At 52.4% G+C, this 20,262-nt stretch overlaps 6 protein-coding genes across 6 annotated transcripts; 2 read left to right on the top strand and 4 right to left on the bottom strand.

Annotated features, from left to right (window-relative positions):
* Positions 1–146: 146 nt before the first annotated feature.
* PFICI_01565 (uncharacterized protein) lies at positions 147–3,730 on the top strand (the record flags this gene model as incomplete). The annotated part of the gene is made up of 3 exons (XM_007830146.1): positions 147–1,127; positions 1,221–1,632; positions 1,689–3,730. 3 exons carry the CDS (start codon positions 147–149, stop codon positions 3,728–3,730), a joined length of 3,435 nt encoding a protein of 1,144 aa, XP_007828337.1.
* A 601-nt stretch (positions 3,731–4,331) lies between these two features.
* Positions 4,332–5,828, bottom strand: PFICI_01564 (uncharacterized protein; the record flags this gene model as incomplete). Its single annotated transcript, XM_007830145.1, has 1 exon — positions 4,332–5,828. The coding sequence occupies one exon, from the start codon at positions 5,826–5,828 to the stop codon at positions 4,332–4,334; it is 1,497 nt and encodes a 498-aa protein (XP_007828336.1).
* Positions 5,829–9,687: 3,859 nt separating this feature from the next.
* On the top strand, positions 9,688–11,813 carry PFICI_01563 (uncharacterized protein; the record flags this gene model as incomplete). Its single annotated transcript, XM_007830144.1, has 2 exons — positions 9,688–10,212; positions 10,272–11,813. 2 exons carry the CDS (start codon positions 9,688–9,690, stop codon positions 11,811–11,813), a joined length of 2,067 nt encoding a protein of 688 aa, XP_007828335.1.
* Positions 11,814–12,490: 677 nt separating this feature from the next.
* On the bottom strand, positions 12,491–12,988 carry PFICI_01562 (uncharacterized protein; the record flags this gene model as incomplete). Its single annotated transcript, XM_007830143.1, has 1 exon — positions 12,491–12,988. One exon carries the CDS (start codon positions 12,986–12,988, stop codon positions 12,491–12,493), a length of 498 nt encoding a protein of 165 aa, XP_007828334.1.
* Positions 12,989–13,770: 782 nt separating this feature from the next.
* PFICI_01561 (uncharacterized protein) lies at positions 13,771–16,496 on the bottom strand (the record flags this gene model as incomplete). The annotated part of the gene is made up of 2 exons (XM_007830142.1): positions 13,771–16,168; positions 16,237–16,496. The coding sequence occupies 2 exons, from the start codon at positions 16,494–16,496 to the stop codon at positions 13,771–13,773; spliced, it is 2,658 nt and encodes an 885-aa protein (XP_007828333.1).
* A 1,931-nt stretch (positions 16,497–18,427) lies between these two features.
* Positions 18,428–20,116, bottom strand: PFICI_01560 (uncharacterized protein; the record flags this gene model as incomplete). Its single annotated transcript, XM_007830141.1, has 3 exons — positions 18,428–19,479; positions 19,535–19,963; positions 20,035–20,116. 3 exons carry the CDS (start codon positions 20,114–20,116, stop codon positions 18,428–18,430), a joined length of 1,563 nt encoding a protein of 520 aa, XP_007828332.1.
* Between the last annotated feature and the right edge of the window lie 146 nt (positions 20,117–20,262).

Raw genomic sequence — 20,262 nt, 5'->3', positions numbered from 1 at the left:
ATTGACTCTTTCTTTGCATCTTCAAACACGCGACTAACCCAGCAGGTATCTATTTCTTTCCGTCGTTGCCTTTTGGCTTTTGCTCTCGCTTTGGACACAGGTTCTGGAAACATCATTCAGCGACTTTGCAGTCGAGGCAGTCCAAGATGGCGCCTTCAGACGACCCCGTCAACTTTGATGTGATCGAGGGCCAAAAAGAAAACATCCAGTCGCTGCCCGGTGGCCGCTCCGCCAAGAAACTCGCACAGCTTTACTCGCCAACACCACTACAGCAGATTCCTACGCCCACAGATATCAAAGACGCCAACGAGCACACAAGAGCAAAGTATGAGGCCGAGATCACAACTCTCGCCGACTCGGACGATCCTCTCGATGTCTTCGACCGATATGTCAAGTGGACATTTGATGCCTATCCCTCGGCGCAGGCCACTCCCCAGTCACAACTCCACACATTGCTGGAGCGCGCCACAAAGAGCTTCATTGGCTCAACGCAATACAAGAACGACCCAAGATACCTGAAGCTTTGGCTTCACTACATCCACTTCTTCTCTGATACTCCACGTGAGACCTTCATATTCTTGTCTCGTCACGGCATTGGCGAGGGCCTTGCTCTATTCTATGAAGAATATGCTGCATGGTTAGAAGGTGCTGGCCGCTGGAGTCAGGCAGAAGAAGTCTACAAGCTCGGTATCGAGCGAGAGGCCCGGCCAACGGCACGTCTCTTGCGCAAGTTCAACGAGTTTGAGCAGAGACTAGCCGCACAACCCGATGCAGGCGATGCGCCTTCCTCTCCAGCGCTTCCAGCCATGCGTCCTGCACTGGCTGCTAAAGTCGATCCTTTTGCCTCTGCTCGCGCGGCTGACCCTCAAGCACCGAGAACAACTGCAGGTGTCGGCGGCAGCACCTCGAAGCCGTCCAAGTCCAAGCTGGCCATCTTCTCGGATGCTGACGCCGCACCGCCAGCTCCTTCTCCCATGGGCTCGGGTTCTAAAGGGTGGGACACAATCGGATCATTAGCAGACCGCAAGAAGGAAAACAAAATGGAGCCCAAGCCATGGGCGGGCGAGACATTGAAGGCGGGCGGGAAGAAGAGCAGTGCCCCCAAGATGGCGATTTTCAGGGATGCGGTAAGTTTTCAAATTTCCCTTCTCCGCCTCAAGTCAATTGTTGATGATCATAGGACTAATGGTTGGCGGTCTCTACGCACTTGTGTAATTCAGTCCCTAGCAAGAATAGCAGAGTCCCATATTGTCATTGCACCATCCAAGCACCAAGTGATAATCAACCCTGCCAACGGAAGGCGAGAACGTGTTTATATTAATCTAGAAGCGATATATCCGACTCCCGAGGAACCTGGTACCGAGCTGAGTTTCGAAGAAATCTGGGCCAGCAAACGAGGCTGGTTGGATTGTTCTTGGGAAGAATATGAAACCGAGGACAATGACTTTGAAAACGAACAGGAATCGATTGTCGAAAATGCTCAAACCAATGCGCTTAACCAAAGACTTGCTACCAAGCTGGTTGTTCACCACGACGTTGTGGAACTCGACGAGAATGGTGCTTTAAAGCAGCAGCAAAAGCCCAGCAAGCCCAAGAAGAAAAAGATGATGGAAGTCAATGAGACTCAAATCAGTAAGTTGGCATAGCTTACTCTATGAAGACAGCAGTTACTGACTATATACCAACAGTTAAAGCTAAGTTGGACTCGCCGCCAAAGCCAAAGATGCGTAAGAACAAGTCATCGGAACCGACCATGACACTGCACACAAGAGCAGCCACGGACGAGATTTATGACCTGTTCAACGCACCTTTGCAGCCTGCAGACGGGGAGGACCAGAGCGAGGATGACGACGAGTATGTGAGCGACGGCGACTATACCAGCGGAGGCGAGAGTACATGCACCACTCGTCAAATCGCCACGAGCGAGGCTGGTGACGATGATGAGGCTGATGATGTGAACATGGAGGACAGGGACGGTGAAGATACCGTATCTGATCTCCTTGGCCCCGATGACGATGATCATACTCAGGAACGCCGCAACTTGTCCACTCCTACGGATGATGACGATGATGATGACCCCAGGACCATGACTCGATTCGTTCCCATTCCGCCAGAGGATTATGTGCCCAACTCTCGGCCATATAGGGATGCGTCCGAGGTGGCTAATAACCGCTTGCCCTTCATGACCCCCATAACAGAACGCACAGAATCTTCCCTTGGTTTCACTACTGCTGCTATTGCTAAATATGCTACCACTCCCGCCTCTCACAACATCCTAGAGGAAGATGAAGAGGACGAGGAGGATGATGAAGATTTTGGCCCTCTCAGCAGCCCTCTTCGCGAGATTCTAGGTGGCAACCGCTCTCCAGTCAAGATTGCTCAACCAAAGCTACACAGACCCGCCGGCAAACATTCGGCGCCATCTGTAGCAAAGGGGCCTCTCATCGCTGAACTACAATGCAACCCTGTCGACGAGGCTATACGACAGGAGATTCTGCGCGTCATGCACCCGCCACTGGCCTCGTACTCTGGTTTCTTTGACCACCGTGACGCTCGCTGCAACCGCGGTGGAGAGATCCGCCGATTCTCCAAGGCCTGTGCCAAGGCCAACAAGCCAGGCAATAGTGATCGAAACAGCATCAGCAACCCCATTGTGCTCGAGTTTCCAGAAGTCAAGTCAACTTACACACTCAAACGTGAATTGGGGGCTGGCGCTTACGCCCCTGTCTACCTTGTGGAGAATTCCTGCCCTGGACAGGACCATGACGATGAAGCTGCCCCCGTCGAGATGGGCAAAGGTGCCTTTGCTACCTCGCAGCGGTCTGCACAGGAAGCTCTCAAGATGGAGGTCCCGCCCACCGCTTGGGAGTTCCATATGATGCGGCTCGCTGCCACACGACTTGGCCCCCAACACAGGGCCACGGCCAGCATCAGCGCTGCGCATGAGCTACACCTGTATCAAGATGAGGGCTTCTTGTTCCTTCAGTACCACCCATACGGCACCCTGCTCGACGTGGTCAACTTCTTCCGTGAGCAGCCCTCGGGCATTATGGATGAGCCTTTGGCCATGTTCTTCACCATTGAATTGCTTCGTACAGTCGAGGCCATGCACTCGAAGCAGATTCTCCACGGAGATCTCAAGGCCGACAATTGCCTTTTACGTCTCGACGCACTCTCTAGCGAGCATAATCTGAGCAGCCAATGGCAGGCCGATGGCAGCGGTGGCTGGGATGCTCGTGGTGTCGTGCTCATTGACTTTGGACGCGGCATTGACATGCGTGCTTTTGACCCGGACGTGCAGTTCATCGCTGACTGGAAGACGACCACCACTGACTGCGCCGAGATGCGCGAAGGACGGCCCTGGACCTGGCAGATTGACTACCACGGTCTCGCCGGCATCATCCACTGTCTGCTCTTTGGTCGCTACATTGAGACGGTCCGGTGCGACCAAGGCGGCCTTGGTACGACAGCCGGACGGCGGTACAAGATCCGCGAAAGTCTAAAGCGATACTGGCAGACAGACCTGTGGGCCGGCTGTTTCGACCTACTGCTTAATCCGGGCAGCTACGTGGAGCACGAGGACGGCGCCCGCATGCCCGTCAACAAGAGCCTGCGCAGTGTCCGCGAGCAGATGGAGGCCTGGCTCACGGCCAACTGCGAAAAGGGTCTCGGACTCAAGGCCCTCATGGTCCGTGTCGAGGGCTTTGCGAGCGCGCGGTCGAGGAAGTAGGAAAATCGACGACCTCGCTGTTCCAAGGGCCGTTGAGAGCCTTGTTTCGGCTCGTCCTTCTTGTCGACGACATACTGGGCTGCTTTTCTCCTCCTTCAATTTCACCTTTTTTTTTCGCGGGCAAGCATTGGTCTCATTTGTTGTTATACAGGGTTATTTTCCACGATCGGAGGACGCAGGACATGGAAAGAAACGACACAAAACAAGAATGACTCATGGGAAGGAAAAAATCATATATGCGTATGAGGCGTTTCATTTGTTTTAATCATCAGAGCTGCTGCTGCATTCGGCTCCCTTTCTCCCTAGGAATAGGGGTTTCAAGGCTCTTCTCTGTCTCTTTTTCTGGCCAAGATCATCATAGCCCCTCCCAGGGTGTATATAGGGGACGCTGCCATTTTTTGCCCTCTCCTTCTCTCTTTTACATAAATATCGTACAATCGGCGTTGGGGGTTGGTGTGGAGGTTTGCCCAATGTTTGGCTCTGCTTTTTTACATACCCCCATTTTCACAGCGATGCCAATATATCTTCTATACAAAGACAAGGCTATTACTCGGGTGACTGTTTCGTGACTCGTGGTGCTTCTTCTTCCTCAGCCTGGACATTACTCTGACTCGCTGTCCTCCTCTGCCTTCTTCTTCGTCTTGCCACCGAAATACTTGTCGATAGTCTTCTTCCCCTTGGTACCCTTCTTGGCGTCCTTGTCAGCTTTGCGATCGACCTGGTCCTGAATCTTTTTGCGCTCTGCCTCGCCCTCCTTTTGTAGCCTCTTGTCGAGGGCCTTGAACTCGTCACTCTCAGGATCCATACCAATCAGGGACTCGAGCAATTTGATCTCGTCGGCCCATACCTGCTTGTCCTCGACCGACTTGCCATCGGGGCCCTTGCGGTCAATGGGCGTCTCGAGCACCATGGGCAGACCCGCAAAGCCATCCGTGTTGACGAGGCTGTGAAAGGCGCGCAGGCCGAGAAAGCCGGTACCAATATTGGCGTGCAGGTCGCGGTGCGAGTCAAAGGGGGCCTTGCTGTCATTGACGTGAAAAGCACGCAGGTAGCTCCGGCCGACAATGGCATCAAAGGCCGCGACGGTCTCGGCAAAGACCTCGGGGGTCCGCAAGTCGTAGCCGGCGGCAAAGGCGTGGCACGTGTCGATGCAGACGCCGACGCGGCTCTTGTCGTCGACCAGGGCAATAATGTCGCGCAGGTCCTCCCACGTGGTGCCCACGACGTTGCCCTGACCGGCCATGTTCTCGAGCAGAGTAATGACGTCCTTTGTCGCGGCGTGCGCCTTGTTGAGCTGCGCGGCGATTCGCGCCAGTGCCGCGGGCCGTGGCTCCCCGTTGGTGTTGCCCGGGTGGAAGTTGTACAGCCGGATGCCGAGCTGCTCGCACCGCTTCAGGTCGTCGAGAAAGGCAGTGTACGCCTGGTCTGCCTTGGCGCGCTCGGCGGCGGCCAGATTGACGAGGTACGAACCGTGGGGGACGCAGTGCTTGGCGGCATCCCAGGCCGCCTCACCACTGCCCTCTTCGCTCTTCTCCTCCTTGATCCGGTTGCTGCTGCCGTGCTTGCAGGCGTGGTGAAAGCCCGAGATGGCCTCGGGCGCCATGGGCGGGTTATCCCATTTGCGCTGGGACTTGAGGAACAGGGCAAAGGCATTGGCACCAATGTGCGTGGCGTTGGACACGGCGTTTTGTACACCTCCCGCGGCCGACACGTGCGCGCCCACGTACATGGCCTTTTTGAGAGAGGCAACGGCCGTCCTGGGCGCCAACGGCGGCATATCTTCTGCTTTTGATTTCTTGCTTCCCGCCGACGAGGCGGCAGTCGTCTTGCGCTTCTTGGCGGCCGGCGCCGGTTTCTTTTGATCTGCTGCTTTCGTTTCCGTCTTGACCTTGGCCTTCTTGTTGTCTTGTTCTTCTTCTTCTTCCTCGTCCTCGTCTTCTTCCGATGCAACGACCTCTACTTTGCGCTTCGTTGTCGTCCTCTTGGCTGATGTTGTAGCTGTGCCTCTGCGAGTAGAGGGAGCGGGCTCCTCTGTCTTGACTTGGGGTTTCGTCGTCGCGATGGTCGTTCGCTTGCGCGGCGACTGGCGTAGAGGCATTGTCGTAGCTTGCCGGGTATGTATTGACGTTATGTCTGCTTACCTTTACTGAAGCAATCGAAAACAAAAAAAGTCATACAGGCCAAGTCACTCTAATGTATTGCGGGTTCAACAGAAAGAGAAACCGAAAGCGTGCTGCGAATGGACAAATGGTATTACGGCTGCTGTGAGCTATCCCAGGTTTTTGGAGAGCTAATGATGTAAATGATGCCGGATTAATAGTGAGCTACGTACTGCTAAGACGCGCCAAGCTACGCGTTGGCGTCGCGTTTTTTTTAATTGGCTACTGCTACCGGCTACCGCATTAGGCATTTTGACATTCTTGCATGCAGCAAAATGATTCGTGCCATTTTTAAAGGAAAAAGAAAAGACAAAGAAAGGAATGATACAGAAAATGAATAAAACCTGTATCGCAGTTATTTTGTTGTAGTTGGAACTTTAGGGTATCTTTCGAGCGAACTTGAGATAAAATTCGTCTGTAAAGCACGAATTTAGAAATTAATATTGGGTTGCTATCCCATGGAGTATATTCGCTTCGTGGTCAAGGATACATTCAATACTTTAAGGATGTTGTAGAAACGGGCAAGCCTGTCCTTTTATTCCATTGACAGATGTAGACATTGATCTAGTTACTGCATCACCAGGAAATAGTCAAAACTATATTTCAAAATAGATATACTTGTGCCACATGGTGAGCATCACCCATCTCCTCAGTGAAATGGTTCACAAGGCCAAAGCTACGGGACAACTTGCAACCGTGAGAGGCTGGGTGTGTAATGCGATATTGGTTCTAGAGTTGTTGGTTGGAATGACAATATTCATAATCCTCTATGCGAGATAATGCAACGTGTTGATCATTGCTGTCTTGTCACATGGATTTCTTTCGGAAGCGGCTGGGCTGGGCCGTCCGTGGACCGTTGTTCCTCCTATCTTTTTCCCATTTTTATTTATTCATTACAGAATTCGTGGGTTGCTCAATGAATGCTGCTCCTCCTTCTCTTTCGGCCACGACTTGAGACAAGAAGAAAAAGAAGAGGGCCTCGGCTAGGCGAGGCAAGCGCGGAGAGCCGGGGGACTGGCCACCATGCTTTGCCATGTATGCAATAATGGGCCCAGATTGGCGGTGCTCGACTCCGTTTTTACCTGTGTTTCGGTACCATGAAGGAAAGATGGCCGCGAGACGGCTGCAGGTTTGGATCGCAAAACCACTATTTCTTGTGGGGGTTACAATGGAGTCGAGTCTCCATGGATTATTACTGTGTATTGAGAGTGCTCGCCCGTTGCTCGGTGTCTGAATTCGTATCCCAGCCGCGCCGCTCGCAGGTTGCAGGTCGGGATCGAGCCGGGTCCTACCTAGCAATACATTGATTACATCTGGATAGGTAACCAGAGCAAACCAGGACCCTAACACTTGACTGGATGACTGGTTCAGGGATGGATGGACGGACATGTCAGCTCATCTGGTGTCAGTGTTATTAGGAATTGTCGGATCACGCAACGGATCAACGGTCCCTGCATGGACGTACTGTGTAACATGTCGGTCACCAAGCAAAAGAGAGAGGGAGGCTTTCGAGAGGAGAGGGCACAATCCACTAATTGGCCGAGCCCTTGATCAATCGTGCACCTCCGCGCCGGCTAGCAGAAGCGGTTTTGTCGAATGGGGACGGAGAAGAGATGCCCATGCGCAGCGAGACCCTATTTTTCCGGCTTTGTCTTTACTCAATAGTGTGTAATTGCAACTATGGAGTACTGGAGTAGAATATTCCATCACCGTTGTTGCGGGTTGTGTGTATATGTGTGTGTTATTTTTTGCGGAGTATACACCTACACGTGCACAAATTGCGATGATGTGTTGGTCTTGTCGGCTTTTGTTGGTGACTTGCCGTGTTATCCTCGACACACACGACACTCGAGAATTTTTTCAACATTTGCTCACGCGACCACTTTCCTGAATGAACAAAAAGTGTGAGTGGATTGGCTTGGCTGCACAAAACAAGCTCCATTGCCAAGGTCGGCTGGGCTGCAGACGAGGCAGAAGAAGGAAAAGACTCGAGATGTGGCTTGCGGTCGGGTTCCATCTGCGAGTGTCTACGGAATGCGTACGACGACGACAACTCGGCGGGGAGCGGGCGCTGGCTTCGTGATGTCACCCTGGCACTGCCTGCTAGCGTTGTATTGCCTCTCCCGCAGTTTGGACCTTGTCCAGCGTTGTGATGCTCCAGTCAGTCAGTCAGGGGGGGAAAAAAGAGTCCAGCCATCTGTAGCTGCAAGCATTGCGCAGTACTACCTTAGCCATGTCGCCCTAGCCGTGGGCTCTGGAAGCCAATTGTCGACTACACGTGGGAGTTTTGAGCTCTCTGATTGGTCAAAATGTCTTAAGCTTCTCTGCGCATCTTGGACGAATCGCATGCGGCTCGTCATCTCCAGGGGAATCCTGATGCCCACAGAGATGCGCGCAACTCCCCACTCAACTGTATCGCCCTTCTCAGATCATGATGTCTTTTTTGTCCCTATCCTTGGGAGTTGGGGTCCTGCCAATGCCCATCTGGTGGCCTTTGCCTCCCATGTTAGAGTTCATGGACAGATCACCGATGAGCCTCTACCAACTGCTGGCTTTTGAGCAGGAAAAAAGAAAAAAAGAAAAAAACCTTCGGGCCTTTGGCTGACCCCTCCCTCCACCCTCTCCAAAGGCTCCCACGAGGATGAGGGAACCCTCGCGAGTGGTCAGTCTCAACGTGAATCGCCTTTTATTCCGTCAGCCAGAGGACATCCAGCATAAATCAGCAGCACCTCTATGAATCTGAGTTTTGCCGGGTACGATGCCTGGCTCCATTCGCCAAGATCCTATCGGTATTGGCCGTTTTTGGGGCGTGGGGGGGAGACAGCGTCTTGATTCGGCTGATCATGGCTTTTTGGTCATGGAAGTCTACGTACCGCCCGCTGCCATGGGGAGGGATACTCTTGATCATGAGAGACAGCTTGAGAGAAGGGAACGTATCCGCAGTGTCCGTCCGATGCGTATGAATGTAAAAAGTCAAAAGGTTGGCGTGAAAACGATATATCTGCCGCTGCCAGATAGATGTACATGCGGTAAGTACTTTTTTTGGTTGTGTGTATGCAGCCTCGATCCCTGCCATGTCGGGGATATGCGCCGGGCCCTGGCACGTTGAGCTACACTTTTAGCTACCGAACATGGCCAAAAAGAGATTTTTCTACACCATAGTAGTCGCCGCTGGCCGCGCTATACTCTGGGTAACTGGGACTTTATTGCGGACCCTTTTGTCCACACTAGGTACATGGCAGCAGCAGTTTCCAAACCCACGAGCTCGGCCCTTCCATGAAGCCCGCCTCGTTCTTCGGAATTGTCTAGGTTAGGAACCTGGTGGGATGACTTTTTTTTTTTTTTAATTCCTGACTGACCTGTTTGGCTAACCTTCATATTTGACGGCATCTGCCCTTTGCTACTTCCCTCCTCCGCTCTCCCTCTTCTTCTCTTCCCTTCATCCTTCAAACACACCTTCATCTCCAAAGAAGTTGTTCGAGGTTCGACGTCTGGGTTCCCCAACCAGCGTCTCGCACATTATCCAACTACACTTTGCTCATACCATTCCCTACCTAGAAAACAACATATATTCTGGGAAGAGAGGGGAGACAGAAGAGAGTATAGCAGAACAACAACGACAACTCCAGATGCTGTAAGACTGTGACTTATTCAATTAAATTTCACAGCAACATCTTTACAACAGAAATACCTGTATACAACAAACATTAACTCACCACCATCCATCCATCTACAACAACAACGGAAAACTCAACAAAACCCCCCTCCAAAAAAAGAAATCGACACAAGTCGCCCGTCATGGCTGGCCTCCTGCGTCGTCACGAGCACGAACCGCCCATTGGTGAGCTTCCTGTGCCTCACGGACCTGCCTTTGGCAACGAGTACGAGGAATACCCCCAAGATACACATGTTCCCCCTGCCACGGACTACGAGAAGGACATCTTCAAGCACATCACTCAGCCCGATGATTCGTATACTTCCGAAGGCGTTTACTGGGCCGACCTGCCCTTCTGGAAGCGATGGAGCTTTGTCAATTCGGTCGACAAGGCCGAGGCCAAGGACGAGCTCAGCACCATCTGGTCCATGATGAAGAAGGACCCTCTGAGCCCTATCGGCTGGTACTGGAGGCACGCCATTCTGCCCGGTGCTGGTCTCGGTCTCGAGGGTTACGTCCTGTTCTCCATTGGTAACCTTGAGCCGCTGTTCAAGTCTGTCTGGCCTCAGTGCTGGGGTAGCAGCCCCACTGAGTGCAGTCACAACTGGGTGTCTTCCATTACTTATCTCGAGGTTATCGGTATCATGGTTGGTCAAGTCGGCGTCGGTGTAAGTCAACTCTCGCAATTCACTCATCTGAACTGTGAGGCTAATCATTTACACAATAGATTATCGGTGATTGGGTCGGACGACGATGGGGTCTTATTCAAGATGCCTTCATCATGTTCCTTGGCCTGTGCATCCTGACTGGTTCCTGGGGTGTCACCCTCAATGGCTGGATTATTTGCTACGCCTGGGCTTTGTTCTTCTACGGATTTGGTGTCGGTGGAGAATACCCCATTACCGCCACATCCTCAATGGAAAATGCCGTCTCTGCTGGAAAACTCTCGACTCGCGACGATCGTCTGCACCGTGGCCGCAAGGTCACCATGGCCTTCATGATGCAGGGTTGGGGTCAGTTTGTCAACCAGGTCATCCTCATTGTCCTCATGTTCATCTTCAACCGCGGCTACGGCAACCCGCCCTACAGCGAGACTGCCACTCAGTGGGTCTTCCGTCTGTCCTTTGCCTTTCCCGCCTTGGGAACACTGTGGCTTGTCTATTACCGTACCTGGAAGATGCCTTCTGCCGGCAAGAAGCTTGATCAGGCCAAGAAGAAGGCCAATGTTACCGGCTACGATGTCAAGTCGATGAAGCTGACCTTCAAGAACTTTGGCGGTCGCATCTTTGCTACTGCTCTGGGCTGGTTCTGCAACGACGTTTTCTTCTACGGCAACAAGTTGTTCCAGGGACAATTCATCAACATTGTCTCCAACAACCCTTCTTCGGTCATGACTACTTGGACCTGGAACTTGGTCAACTGCGTTGTTTCGCTCTGTGGTTACTACGCCGCATCTCTTCTGATTGACAACAAGATGTACGGACGCAAGATGATGCAGCAGGTCGGATTCTTCATGTGCTTCATCATGTTTGTGATTCCTGCTTTCAAGTACGAGTACTACACCAGCTCCGCTGGAGTCCACTCTTTCCAGGCCATGTACTTTTTGTCGTCCTTCTTCAACCAATTCGGTCCCAACGCCGTCACTTTCCTGGTTGCCGGTGAGGTCTTCCCCACCCAGATCCGCGCCAGTGCCCACGGTTTCTCTGCCTGTATCGGAAAGTCTGGAGCTCTGCTCGCCTCTGTCCTGTACAACTACATCGACAACCAGACCAAGTTCTACGTTGTTCCCTGGTTTGGTCTCGCCGGTATGCTCGTCACCTGGATCTGGCTTCCTGACACTACTGGCCTCGACCTGAAGGAGCAGGAGCGCCGCTGGCAATACATTCTCAACGACCGCTCTGACGAATACCACGGCATCGCCATCCACCCCCAGCACTTGTCCATGTGGGAGCGTTGGTTGGGCGTCGGCAAGCCCTACCACCCCGACACCGACCTCAAGGCCAAGATTCGTGACATCAAGTCCGACTGGGAGGAGAAGCAGGCTGCCAAGGAGGATCCCGAGCAGGCTCACATGGTCGACGAGGATGAGGATTACACCGATGAGATTCACAGTTACTTCCGTGGCGAGACCCCGCCAGCCAACCGCGGCCTGAAGAACTTTAACAAGGAAAAGGGAGAAGGAAAGCCTGAGCCTCCCACGAAAACAATTCCCGACTCGCACGAGATCTCGGAAAAGACGGCAGACTCTGGGGCTTCGTCGACTTCCTAGTCTGTACTCTCGGAGCAACCCAGATACCGTTTGTCGGCGTCAGGTCAAATACATTTGGATGAATTATCTTTGCAGTTGGATTTGTTGAGCGCAAGAAGGGAATGACCAGGATAATTGGAATGAAATCAGCTGTTTTTGGCATAAGCGCATTGCCATGATTTGGCACGCAAAAAGCATGAAAGCCTAATAAATGGCCGGCGTTTACAGGCGTTGATGATACCTTACGAACGATATAGTAGGCCGAAACGAGCCAGCGGCCATGGCGTGTACTGTACATAGAGAGGCGCCCGCCTAATGAGGTTCGTTGCACACGACCAGAGCATATATATAAAAACATCATGAACGAAATATTCCCTATCAAACAAGAACTTGAAATTACTGTCGAGTTGAATGATAGATCGCTGCTATACACGGAAATTTTCAATGCGTTCGAGGCTTGCAAGACAAGTCATGCTGCATGTGGTATAGACAGAACGCCACCTGATTCACGGCTTGCCCACAAGTTGCCTAGAATGCGGCGCCCTTTGAAGCTTCCGCAAGCCACAGCCGAAAGATGTCCCGGACCTGCGTATTCCCGAGGTCTTGACTACTCCGTCGGGTCCATCAGAGGACCTGAGCCCAGGCATCCACTCACATCTGCAACCGTGAGGGCCGGGGAGGGCCGTTGTCTTCCCCAATCAAGCATCTCCAATCCGACCAAACAGACCCGTGAGCGTGGCAATCTTGACGCAAAACATAAGCAGGGGCCCGAGCATGAGCATGCGGGCATTTTCGTCGTGATACCACTTTGACGGGTGGAGATGGGACCACAAACCCGCGGGATCTTGACCGGTGGCGGCAGCCTCGGCCTCGGACAAGGTCGACAGGATAACCAGCCAATGCACCACGTCGGCGAGCGTCAAGAGGGCGATGTGCCGCTTGAGCAGCGCCGGATTCGGCGGGCTGGACAGGAGAATCAAGAGGCCGTAGACGAGCATGCACAAGAGGTACGTGGCCGAGAGGCCCGGGCCCGAGAGCACCGCCACGTCGTACGGCGGCCCCGCGGCGAGCGCGGGCAGCCGCGTCGAGTAGGCCATGACCATGCCGCAGGGGATGATGACGGGCTCCAGGTAGAGGAAGAAGATGCGCGGTAGGAGCGGTAGGAGGGAGGCTGTTGGTTTCCTCGTGTTTGCCATTTTTTTTTTTTCTTTGCCGTGGACTTTTGCTTTCTGTTTCTGAGGATTGGTGGTCTAATGGGTTGATTGATTGATCGATTGACTGTTTAGGTGGGTGATATATGACTTGCTGAGCGGATTGAGGCTCTCCCAGAACAGGATGAGTGCACACTGGTTCGGGACAAGTTGGGAAGCTCGATTGCTGTGCTTTACAATGTAGTAGATTGACAGGCTGGTTCCTGAGGTCTGATTGTTTTTCTTTCGTTGGCTGATCCTTCTGCTTCACACAAAGGTAAGTAAGTAAGCACTACTGATTGCCAGGGACTTGAGGTACATACCTGTATTAGTGCCGGCACAACCTTTGAGATTTGAACCAGATCTGTGATGCGCAAAGAAGGACAATAAGAGAAACGTTCACGGCCAAGGTATATTGTCTCTGTCGTTGGTTTTGACTCAATGCTGTGCCGCAGAACCGCAAATTCGTGTCATGACCAACAGCAAGGATATTATTGCAATATATTTGCAGACCACCAATAAGCATCACCAATAAGCATCACTTTCAAGGAAGCACAATTGACAAGTGTGGTTGACTTGTTGATATTTCTTTTCATTTCTCTCACAGATCAAGGTCTAGTTTTATACTAGTCGGGAGTGAGTGTTATACAAGTCCAGCTCGGACACGATTAAAAAACAACATGGCAGACTTGTGCCCGTCATGATGAACTCACTCATCACCAAGACTCGCAAACATGGTAATATTCTACTGACCAAGCACTTGATCCTTACAGGTATGCTTTGTGTAGTCAGTAACCGTTGCTCTTGACCCACGAGGCAACGTCGTCGCCATCACGCTTGACCCAAGCAATCTTACTCCTGATCGCGTCCTTGCTCTGGGCTAGGGGCTGAGCAAACAGCTTTGTGTCAATGTCCTTGAAGAAGGCCTCCACTTGGTCGAGCTGCTCCTGCTTGGTAAAGCTGCTCGTGCAGATGGTGACCATGCTGCCCAAAATGTTGGCATTGCCACTAAGACGCTTGGAGATCTCGGGCCACTTCTCCGTCATCCACTTGAACAGAGCCTCGATACCCTCGGCATGGCTGCGAAGGCCGCTAGCCGGCAGGTAAATATCTTGGCTCTTGACTTCAGACGACAGAATCAAGTCCAGGGTGCGCTGGATGAGTTCGGGCTCCTTGGCGCGACCGAGCACGCGAAGGGCCGTGTTGCGCTCGTCACTGTTGTTCGAGCTGCGGAAGATGTTCAGGATAGCTTCGTACTCTTCCTTTCCTCCATACTTGAGGGCCATGCCAAAGACGCTTCCTCGGATGTTGGGGTGGATGGCAGATTTGTCACCGGCGGCGTACTTGGCGAACATGTCCTTTGCAGCTGCAATGATCTGCTTGTCGCCTGCAATACCGGCAGCACCAAAGACCATGGCCTTGAATTGTTGCTCAACGTGGCCGTCCTTGTCACTAAAGATCCATCCTTGCTTGTGGGCTCGCTCGCTAACAAGGTCCCTAACGAAAGCCTCCAGGCCATCCTTAACCGACTTGTCCTCAAAGACCCAAGCGGACTGTACAGTCGAGTTGCGAGCAATGATCTCGCTCCACACAACAAAGGAGTCCTCAGTGTCGAAGCCCTTGAGCAAGTTCAACACACCAGAGGTCTTTTGGTAACCCGACACCGCCAAGGCACCAGCGTCAGCGATCATACCAGCACGATCCTCCACGCTCAAAAGACCCTCTTTGGCAGATTGGCCAAGCTTCTCAAGGCGCTCTGGGGTATACGAGGTTCGGTAGATGCTAGTATGATTAGCATTGAGCTTGAAGAAATCCAAGTCCTTGACCTCAAAGTTGCCTTCCCGCTCAGAAAGCGTCAGACCCTCATCGACGCCGTCCTTGGTTCGTAGGCCTAGGAATACAGGGTACAGGACCTTGTCCTCTTCCGGCTTGACATCTCCCGTTCTAAGGAAGCGGTTCTGCTTGACGTGAATCGACTTGTCGTTGTTCTCCGTGACCTGAACGACAGGGTATCCAACGTTCTTGGTCCAGATTGACATAATATCTTTCACAGGCTTGCCACTAGCGTCCTCGAGAGCAGCCCAAAGATCCTCGGTCTGGGTGTTGCCATAGGCGTGCTTCTTGATATACCGTCTCACACCCTCCAAGAAAGTTTCCTCCCCTAGGTAAGTCGAGATCATGCGAAGGACACACGATCCCTTGGAGTACGAGATGGCGTCAAAGATTTGGTCGACTTCGCTGGCACGCTTGACCGGGACTTCGATGGGATGACTGCTGCGAAGCGAGTCAAGTCCAAGGGCGCTCTGAAGATTGTCCGTGACATAGTTCTCCCAGACCTTCCATTCCGGGTAGAAGTAGTTGCAGCTCAGCCAGCTCATCAGAGTTGCGAAACCCTCGTTGAGCCAGAGACCCTCCCACCAATCCATGGTCACCAGGTTTCCGAACCATTGGTGAGCCAACTCGTGCTGCACAACCTCGGCAACACGCTCCTTCATGGCGGCACCACTTGTCTTCTCGTCATAGAGAAGATCAACAACACGATAAGTGATGAGACCCCAGTTCTCCATGGCGCCAGCCGCAAAATCAGGGATGGCAACCATGTCCATCTTGGGCAGAGGGAAGTCGGCACCAAAGATCTTCTCGTAGTACTCGAGGGTACGGGCTGCGAGGTCAAGGGAGAATCGACCATGCTCAATGTCAGAGCTGGGAGGCGCATACACTCGAATTGGGACCCGGAACTTCTTCGTCTCAATATAGTTCAGCTCACCGATGATAAAAGCTACGAGGTAAGTGGACATGAGAGGGGTCGGGTTGAACTTGACAGCCTTCTTGGTTGCACCTGTAAATTCGGAGGCGATCTCGGATTCGGAGGCAACATCCATGTTGCTCAGGCATGTCAGGTGCTTGTCTGCAATGAGGGTGACGGTAAAGTTTGCCTTGTGGAGAGGCTCGTCAAAGCAGGGGAAAGCTCTTCGGCAGTCATTGGCCTCCATCTGTGTAGTAGCGAGAATGCCCTCGGTGCCATCGGGCTTCTTGTAAGTCGAGCGGTAGAAACCAGCCATCTGATCGTTCAATTGGCCAGTGTACTTGACCTCGAGGGTAATCTTGCCGCCGGCAGGTATGACATCCTTCAAATCGATCTTGGATACCTGCTTCGACTCGTCGTATGTGATGGCAGATGAAGAACTGAGGCGAGTGACTTGTTAATACCAAACCCACGCGCAACTAGACACACCCTGCCTATAACAACTTACGTGACCAGCTTGTCTCCCTCCTTGACATGAGCGCTGTGGATGTCAATCTCGAGCGTGTGTAACGAGATGGACTTGGTCTCTTCCTTGACGTCGAAATCAACCAGGACGGTTCCTTTGAAGACGAACTTGTCGAAATCTGGTTCCAACGTGACATCATAGTGCTTGGGGATCACATTGGTCGGCAGCAACTCGCGGCCCTGGGTTGGGTCCGGGTTGGCGCCGCCAGTGTGCTCAATTTCGCCGCCGGCAAGTCTGCACATGCTGTTCTGTCTGCGGTAGGAGCAGTGTCTGACGGGGGGTGTTCTGAGAGAGCTGGACCGGGAGTGCTTGGTACTGGAGAGTTCTGGTCGAAGCAGAACAGAGGATGATGTATTATGGAAAGGTGTGGTGGTGGTGCTGCTGAGGGGGCGTGGAGTCCAACTGCATAAGCTCTCGAGTTAGCCTACTGGTTTTTGGTTTTGGTAGTTCAAGTGGTCAAGGTGGCAAGGCTGGATGGAGGAGGTGGGTGGGTATTGAAGTAGTAGGTGGAGATGCCTGTTGTGTGTTTTTTTTTTTTTTACTTGCCGTGGTGCAGGTGAGGATGAACTTGTTTGGTAGTTCCTGAGACACCTTGTAGCAGCTATAGAAAGAACAGCAAGCGGGTATCGCTTTGTAGTATGGGGTAAGGAAGAGGTTGTTGCTAGGGAGATTCTAGAAATAGACTCCAGCCGGGTGAGTTGACGAAGCGTCATGTTATAGAACAAGAAGGGCAAGGAAGGCCGGGGGGTCCTCAGAGATATTGGCCCTGCACCACTATACGAATAACAAACAAATAATAATAATACAATAAAAGTACTTTGTACAGAGGTGTCAAAAGAAGGAAGGAGGGGCTAGTCAAAATCCCGCTCCATGCACAATATCCTACAGTTGCATACAAGAGGATGGGCAATGTCCGTCTTGTCTCAATGGATCATGAAAGCCAAGCAAAAGAGTGATGATCCTTCTTGGAACTCGCGGCAAAAAAGGCCCCAAAAAGATGCAAGGGTGTTAGAGCAGGCTGATGAGCTGAGCAGTAGTTTTGACGTGGAAGAAGGAGAAGAGAAAGAAGGAGAAAAAAAAATTCAATACGCTGCGCTGTCCCCCAATCATGAGCTGCATATGCGTGCGCCTTAATCCCTACCCGGCAAAGGAGCCGCTCCCCGAATAATGGCACCAGAAGACCCTGACCATCCTGACCATGCAATATGGCTAATGCTAGCTAATGCCAATTCGGGCACCCTTTAGGCCCGCAAACGAGTGATCTAAAGCACGATAGGCTCATTTTATCGCGGGGTTCATTTCGCTATAGCAGCTCGATCGCACACCTACCCCTCCTTCCACCTTCAGCAGCCAGCGCGTTGGTCCATTACGGGCGGTACTTACAGCAAGGAAGTTGGTGACCCAGCTCGCAAGTCGGGGGCGCCTTGGTATTGAGGTGCCATTTTGCCCATCGTTGCCCCGACCCGTAACGTGTGACAGAAAAATCATACTCTATCCATAGATGTATTCGAGTCTCTGCTGCAAATTTCCGGAGCCCCATTTGCTACGGAGAGAACGATAGAAACGGGTACCTATGATACGATATAGCTAAGGCGATATTGAGCTTTTTGAAGCTGGACCTTTGCGGCCCGGGTAACATGTACGTTTTACAGGGTCAGCGCGCCGACTCGGGTAAAAATGACTAACCTAGGTTAGAAAGCTAGGTAGGTAGCCACTACTAATGTACACTACAGAGTATGTATGTAGGTCGGGTATGGGAGCGCACGAGAAACCAGCAGACCATGTGGCCATTATGCTCGTGGGGCGCTCGATACTACGAAAGGTTACACTTCTGCTATATACATAATACCTAGACGCAAGATATCGGAAACTTGAATATCAGCCACCAGTAAATATGCAACGTATCTTGAAGGATGAGCACGAATCACTTTTTCTGTATATTGCCCAATTAGATCTTGCTGCAAAAGTTCCGTGCCGTTTGGGCAGCGAATGCGACTCTCACCTTATGCCGGGGGCATCACTACTTTTACTCGCGTTAGTCCCATGAATAACGACGTGGCACTGCTCGAGTGCAAAATTATTCGTACATGAGCTTAACCCCAGCTCGGTAGTAGAAACCCTGGCGAACGGGGGTGGAAAGAATGAACTTGTCAGGACCTCATCATTAATTAATCTACTTTCTCGTCTTGCGAGCATGCTTCACTAGGTTCTCTATCACACCTTCGAATGCTTCCCTATCTCCAATCTTTTCATCTGTCCTCTTTTGCCAATACTCCAGCAATTCCTTGGCTAGACCCTCCATTTCCTCCAGGCGTTTGACGTGTCCCTTGAGTTCCTCGTCAGTCATGCCACCGAGTGCCTCGTCAGTTGTGGTACAAAGCTGTTTTGCCGCCACGAGATCAAGAGCTGGTTCCGGACCTGGGCCCTTTCTTTTCTTTGACGAAGACCGGGGCTTCTCTTTGCCTTGAGAGTCGAGTGACACGGTTGAATCGTTTGCCCCTGTCTTTCGTAGTCGTGAAACTGAGCGGGACTCGGACGAGGTTCGCAGCGAACCATTGGATGTCACACGGTGAAGCGAAGGAAGAACAAGCTTTTTCTGCTTGGACGCTGGCAATATCTCATCCAAGTCAACGGGTACGCCCAAGGATACTAGAAATAATCGACGTATGCGTGATCGGATCCAGTCCGGGGGTTGCAGTGGCGGGGGTGCTGCGAGTTGTGACCACAAAGAAGCGCTTCGTGGATTAAAGAATATGGGGTTCTCCTTGGGAGGTGAAGGTAGTACAGGTAGATCCGCTAGATCAGGGGGGAAAATTGCGTCCAGATAAGGCTCTGTAGCAGACAATATATCTTCAGAGTCGAGACCGTCCAGGTCTAATATGGGCTGTGGAACAATATGATTAGTCTTGACGGACTTTGAAGCAAAGTATACGGTGATACATACAAACGAAGGTGTAGCGACCGGAGGCGGAGCAGCTACCGGTGGAGGTGCTGTCGTCTCTGCCTCGGCCTCTTGAAATCCATCGCCAAAGTCTTCAAAATCTGCATCCTCATCGCCCTCTTCAAAATCGTCAAAGTCATCACCGAACCCATCGTCATCTGGTTCATCGGCATCATCATCATCGTTACCCCCTGGCTCGTCTGCGTCAACCATTGATCTTGTGGCTGACGATTTCCTCCGGTGTTTAGTTGGCGACTTGAGAGCAGGAGACTCAGGCGCTTCATCTACGAGGACAGGGTCAATCGATGGGGGTGGCTCAAGAGGACTTGGCTGCCGTACCGGTTGCTTCTCCAGTAGTTTCTAGGTCGGCGGGTAGAGTATTGGCCTCGCCCGTACCGTCTGCCTTTCTCACATAGTCTGGAGCGGCATCTGCTTTGTGTAGATCCTCGTGGAAATGATGTGTCTTTGCGCCCTCCTCGTCGGGCGCCTCGTCGACTACAGTCTTTGGGATGGGTTGGCCTCCAGGTGCGGTCGAGTCATTGGCCGGTTGAGACTCTGAAGAGGTTTCCTCGTCAGGAATGACGGCGATCTCGTCGGGAACGGCATCGCCACTGCGCTTCTCGTAGGCTTCTGTGCCCGGCACTTCACCGTACGATGGTTCGTCGTCCACCTTTTCCACCCTGGTCTTGGGCACGGGCGAAGTGGCTACGGCGGCGGCGTCTTCAGGAGCAGACTGGGCGTCAGAAAAGTGGTCGTCAGAGTCAGAGGCTATGAAAGTAGTGGTAAGCAATCTGGCAAACGCAAAGTCAACGAGGAGATGATGGTTAGCAGGCACGTACTGAGCTCATGAGCACCGGGGTCTTTGATGCCTTCCCGCTCGGGAGCCTCGAGGCTCGCAGATCTCCGCCCCGAATCAGACATGTCGCCGAGTCGAAGAAAGTGAGTTTTCGTGCAAGTATGCGTGAGGGAGGAGTGACGACAATCGAATGGGCTGAACCAAGTTGGGGATCGGCTGTTGAGCTACTACGTACTAGTAGCCGCTCAGTGCGCGCTGTTATGAAGGAGCG

This window comes from Pestalotiopsis fici (genome assembly GCF_000516985.1).
Source record: "Pestalotiopsis fici W106-1 unplaced genomic scaffold PFICI_Scf_1, whole genome shotgun sequence".
NCBI lineage: Eukaryota > Fungi > Ascomycota > Sordariomycetes > Amphisphaeriales > Sporocadaceae > Pestalotiopsis > Pestalotiopsis fici.
The sequence above is the reverse complement of the archived record's forward strand: the minus strand, read 5'-3'. Positions and strand labels throughout refer to the sequence as shown.